The sequence below is a fragment of the Chiloscyllium plagiosum genome, chromosome 9, assembly GCF_004010195.1.
Source record: "Chiloscyllium plagiosum isolate BGI_BamShark_2017 chromosome 9, ASM401019v2, whole genome shotgun sequence".
NCBI classification, from domain to species: domain Eukaryota; kingdom Metazoa; phylum Chordata; class Chondrichthyes; order Orectolobiformes; family Hemiscylliidae; genus Chiloscyllium; species Chiloscyllium plagiosum.
In genome coordinates this window covers 78,514,535-78,520,517 of record NC_057718.1, presented here as the reverse complement: position 1 = coordinate 78,520,517, position 5,983 = coordinate 78,514,535, and the positions used below count along the sequence as shown (strand labels likewise).

The following is a 5,983-nucleotide window of genomic DNA, read 5'->3' as shown; positions in this document are numbered from 1 at the left end:
CCGATTTCTCAGTAACAAACCCAAACAAGCAGACAAACCACGTCCAGAAACCCTAGCCACATTCCCCTACATCAAAGACATTTTGGAAATGACTGCCAGACTACTCAGACCCCTTGGCATCATGGTAGCCCACAAACCCACCAACACACTAAAACAGCAGCTAATGAACTTAAAGGCTAAAGACCCTATACAGACAATGAGCAAAACTAACGTCATTTACAAAATACTGTGCAAGGACTGTAACAAACAATACATTGGAGAAACAGACAGAAAACTAGCCACCAGGATACATGAACACCAACTAGCCACAAAAAGACATGACCCTCTCTCACTAGTATCCTCACATACAGATGAGGAAGGACACCACTTCGACTGGGACCATACATCCATCCTAGGACAAGCCAAACAAAGACATGCACGAGAATTCCTAGAAGCATAGCATTGCAACCAGAACTCTATCAACAAACACATTGAGTTAGACCCCATCTACCACCCCCTGGGAAAAGGAACAGGAAGTGACTTCTCCACAGGAAATGACATCACCAACCCAAAGAAACCCAAACATATAAATAGAAAGCAGGAAATTTCAGCATTGCTTCGCATGAAGTCCACTGAAGATGTTACCTAGTAAGGTAATGAAACATCTGGAAATGAACCTTTCAGCTCAGCGAGCAAACCTACATCCAATGTATGCAATGGTTAATAGAAAGTGAGGTTTTCATTCTATTACAACAACCCTTGCAATTAGACATAACTGAATGAAGAAAGATATGAGGGGGCACAGTGATTATTGATGTCACTTAAATCAGTGTTCCTTCTGTACAATTAGTCTCGAGCCATCTTCGTTTTATGTAGGCTGAAGTTCAAGTTTAACAATAGCATCCAGTTCATTCAGTCATGCCACTGGAGACAAGACAACCCAAGCTCAAGTTTAAAATTCAAGAATTTATTTTCTTTTTTTTAAATTATTAATCACGGCTTGATTAAATATTTCATATTTAACATTACAAAGTACAGACTCAGAAAAATGCACCTTTAATTTTTAACTGATTTCTCACCTCTGATTTGTTTCACCTTGAAAGCTGTACTAATAACAAACACCAATCCTAATCACAGATATTAGTAAATCACAGGAAACAAATGGATATTATTGGATTGTGAAGCATAAACCTTAGCAGCTGTAGCCTACTATTTGTGTCAAACACTAGAAGCTAATCATTACGGTTGTTATGGTATAGGGGCAGGGTTCCCTACCTCTGAGCAAAGAACTGTGTGCGCTTACCTGCTGCAAAGGTGTGTCATAGCATCTCTGAGCAAGTTGATTAGAAAGTAATAGAAGCTAATTCATTGGTGGTGTGGTGACAATGTCCCTACCTCTGGGCTAGAAGGCCTGGGTTCAAGTCCCACCTGCTCCAGAGGTGTGTCATTACCTCTTTATGGCTAATTAAAAATATCTAGAAGCTAATTCATCCTTCAACAACCATCTTCACTGAAGCTGGATCCTTGACATCTGTGGAATACAGCACCGACTGCTGATGGTGAGTCTTCAGAATCTTTTTCTTTGGTCTAGAGAAAGAATTCACTCATGATACAGTGATCTGCAACACACATTCTCAATGTAGGATACACAAACATTGTGTTCAATAAAACCATTCAGCCCCTTGGGCCTGGTCTGCTCTTCAATAGCCATTTTCTCACCATTACTCTGTATTCTTTAATACTTTACCTGTCTGAAAAGCTGCAGTTGTCCCGTATTTCTGACGTCATTACATGTGCAACAAGACTCACTCTAAGATTTTAAATTACTTTGTTTTTATAATGTTATCTTCCATTAATGATGGTACACATTTACTAATCCTAACCTTATCATGTTAGCTTCCAAACTCTGGTATACCTTTTAGAGGGCCCTTTTGTATACTGATAGAATGGGGAACCAGTAGCTAGGCTGCTGCCTCACAGCGCCAGGGACTCGAGTTCAATTCCAGCCAAGAGTGACTGTGTAAAATTTGCACATTCTCCCCTTGTCTGCGTGCGTTTCCTCAGAATGCTCTGGTTTCCCTCCACAACAGGTTAGGTGTTTGACTATGGTGTTCCAGAATGTGTGAGGAAAGTGCATTAGTCGGGGAAATGTAAAGTAACAGGGTAGGGGAATGGGTCTGGGTGGATACTCATGGGAGGGTTGGTGTGGACTTGCTAGGTCAAATGGCCTGTTTCCACACTGTAGGGATTCTATGATTCAATTATATTGGCATTGAAAAGATATTCAGTATCACAGGATATGGTTATGTACAGGGTCCAGATATCCAGCAATGCATAGAACAGGGCTTTGCGGGAGGTATGCTGATATTGAGCACACTTCATTGCTGCTTTGTGTATAAACATAGAACTATCTAAACACACTACTGCACTGGCTGTCAGGGGGCAAAAAACAAGCAGAGAAAACTGTGTCTCTTCCTTTGGGGGAAATTGAAGAGCAGAGTATGGTTATGTAATTGTTGTTTTACTGGACTTGCAAGTCAGGGATCTGGATCTCAGTAACACTGAGATTTTCAGTTTTCATCTGGCAAAAATCAAAGTTGGTTGTCTAAAACCATTCTTGTTCTGTCTGTGTTTACACCCTGAGATTGTGTAACACTTAGGGGCAAAAATATAGTTTTAAGAATACTCAGAAGAGATGATCACAATTAGTACAAAGCTCATGATATATTGAATTTCATATAGTCAGGACAGCTTTAGTATAAATTAGACCTTCATTTTTTCTATAGTTATCATGTGTTATACACTCAATTTTGGTTGTGGGTGAGATAACAAATTTAGCAGCACTCCTTATATCCCAGCCTTTCATGACCTTTGATTACTCAAAGCACTTCACAGTGATTTATTTTGGAAGTGTAGTCACTATTAGAATTTTGAAATGTGGCAGCCAATTTGCACACAGCAATCAACATGGTAATCACCAAATCATTTGTGTGTTGCTTGTCACCATCCACCCAAGTACCACGCCACATTTGTTCTTAAGATAGGTTGACTATTTTTCTCCTTTATACTCTCCACTGAAAACCTTCTCAACTTCAGTGATTTCAATTTTTGGGTTCATCGCCATCCTGTCCTTTAATCTCTCTCTCCATGTGAAATTGCCTATCCATATTCATTGCTAATGTCCTGATCTTGGTTTCTCACATCACCTCTCAGTTAATACAGGATCAATCACAGATAAGGCAATCTTTGATCACTTTTCTGAATTGCTTTTACTGGTCTCACAACCTACTTCTGATTTCTTTGCTCTGGAAACCTCTTGCCCAAGTCATAAACAAGTACTATTGATTATCCAACTTCGCTTTCTGACTTGTTAGCCCATATCATTAATGGTCCACTGTTCCCATGTTCTAACTCTTCACCTATAATTTGGCTGCCATCATCTAGTCCTCCAAAAACATGCTTTTCTGGCCCCATCTTTCATTTGTACCCTTCATAAATGTCAGTTCAAACTAATTTTTGCAGCTTTCATGATAACTCACTGCATGTCTCAGATCTACATTGTTCTCCAGTTAATTCACTCATCAATTTGAACATTTCCATCCTTGTTTTTAAATCTCTCAATAGCCTTCCTTCTGCACCTGACTTCCAACGTAACTGCAATTTGGTAAATTTAATGCTACCTTGGGCTGCCTAGAATCCAATCTCTGGAATTCCCTCCATAAACTTCTCAACTCACTACATCTCATGCCTCCATTAAAGTCTATTTTTAACAAAATTGTTGGCATCCATGTTAATATCTCCTCAGAGCAATATATGAACTGAATAGGCCTGTCAACCTTTTGACCCTATTACATCCATTCAATGAGTGATCAGTGGTATATCTCCAGATGAAGCTATACAAATTGCAGTCTAATCTTGTTTGGAAATCTCTTCTGTACAGCTCAGTTTAAAGGATACAATTTCCTTTAATACTACTCCTGAAATGTACTCCTTTTTCCTTAACACAAGGTCTCCTTTAATTGTAGTAACCAGGAACCTTGACTGTATTCCATTTTACACATGATAGGGATCCACTTAACCTTCCTTCCTTGTCCATTTGCCTCCCTGTTTAACATATGATCTTACACCATTTCCACATCTCCAGCATGAAGTAACCACCAAATACGTTTTCCACTCACCTTGCAGCATCGTGACAGGACCACTCTCTCCTCTATACTCTAGTCCACTGTTCAATCACTCTCAATATCCCTCACCTTTCCATAGTTGTTGAAAAATGTTAGAATCTATAATAAAGGATGTGATAACTGGACCATAATATACTGAAGCAGAATTAGGCCATTCGATTCTTCAAGTCATGTCTAATATATTTCTCAACCCTATTCTCCTTCCTTCCCCCCCCCCCCATAAACCTTGGTGTCCTTACTAATCTGGAACCTATCTCCCTGTGCAAATAATACAATGACATAGCCTTAAAAACCTTCTGTGGCAACGAATTCCACAGATTCACCACCTGCTAGCTGAAGAAATTATTCCTTATCTTAGTTCTAAAGGGTCATTACTTCACTCTGTGCCTTTGGTCCTCATCTGTGGTATTAGTGGAAACATTGTGTTCATGTGCACTCAATTCAAGCCTTTTGGTATCCTGTAAGTTTCAATCAGATGCCCCTTCGAGAGTGCTTACCCTGAGTTAAGGGGAAGTGATGGCACAGTGGTATTATCACCAAACTATTAATCCAGAGACCCTGGTAATGTTCAGGGGACACAGGTATGAATCCTGCCATGGCAGATGGTTGAAATTGAATTCAACAAATATCTGAAATTAGGAGTCTAATGATCATAAAACTATTGAGAATTGTGGGAAAAACTCATCTGGCTCATTAGTATCCTTTGGGGGAGGAAACTGCCATTTCTACTGGCCTACATGTGACTCCAGACCCACAACAATAATCAGCTTATAGATTGCTATCTTCCGCCTCCCTCCCTTCTTAAAAAGGGGTGTTACATTAGCAATTTTTCCCTGACACCAGTGATTCCTGAACGATTATCACCAACACCACCACAATCTCCTCTGCTATCCTTCAGAACTCTGGGGTATGGTTCATCTGATTTATCCACTTTCAGCTTCCCCAGCAGCACCTCAGTGATGGGCCAATACACTCGCCTCTACTCCCTGACTCTTTTGAAGTTCTGGTGCACTGCTGATTTCTTCCACTCTGAAAACTGATGCAAAGTACCTATTCAGTTTCTCCCCATGTCTTTGCTCCCCATTACTGCTTCTCCAGCCTTCTTTCCAGCGGTCCAATGTCCACTCTTACTGCTCCCTTACCTTTCACAGATCTAAAAAAAATTGCAGTCTTTTATTACCAGCTGGTTTACTCCCATATTCCATCTTCCTCTCCCCTTTTTTTGTGTTATCCTCTGGTTTTTAAAGGCTTCCCAATCCTCTGCCTTCCCACTAATCTTCTCCATATTGTATGCTTCATCTTTTGCTATTAAACTCTCCCTGAATTCCCTTTTCAGCCATGGTTGCCCCATGCTCCTCAGTACATTTCTTCTTCCTTGGGATGAATTTCTGCCAAACCTGCTGGAACACTCCCAGAAATCCCAACCATTCCTGTTTCACTCCTGCTAGGCTCACCTTCCAATTCATTCTGGCCAGCACCTCCCTCATGTCTTTGTAGTTACCTTTATTCAATTGTAATGCTGTTATATCCGATTCCGGCTTTCCCCTTTCAAACTGCAGAATGAATTCCATCACCTTATGGTAACTATTCCCTTGGTGTTCCTTCACCTTAAGCTCCTTAATCATAGAACATAGAAAAATACAGCGCAGTACAGGCCCTTTGGCCCTCGATGTTGCACCGATCCAAGCCCACCTAACCTACACTAGCCCACTATCCTCCATATGCCTATCCAATGCCCGCTTAAATGCCCATAAAGAGGGAATGTCCACCACTGTTACTGGCAGGGCATTCCATGAACTCACGACTCACTGAGTAAAGAA

At 40.6% G+C, this 5,983-nt stretch overlaps 1 protein-coding gene across 3 annotated transcripts in view; it reads right to left on the bottom strand.

Annotated features, from left to right (window-relative positions):
- Positions 1-925: 925 nt before the first annotated feature.
- The window catches only part of LOC122552969 (solute carrier family 22 member 2-like), a 54,385-nt gene continuing 49,327 nt past the window's right edge, over positions 926-5,983 (bottom strand). For 2 of the 3 annotated variants that reach the window (XM_043696290.1, XM_043696293.1), the window contains one exon: positions 926-1,566. In XM_043696290.1, the coding sequence (XP_043552225.1) occupies positions 1,467-1,566 (100 nt within the window). In that variant the 3' untranslated portion in view covers positions 926-1,466. The remainder of the gene's footprint in view (positions 1,567-5,983) is intronic. The other variant, XM_043696292.1, reaches the window with a different exon arrangement.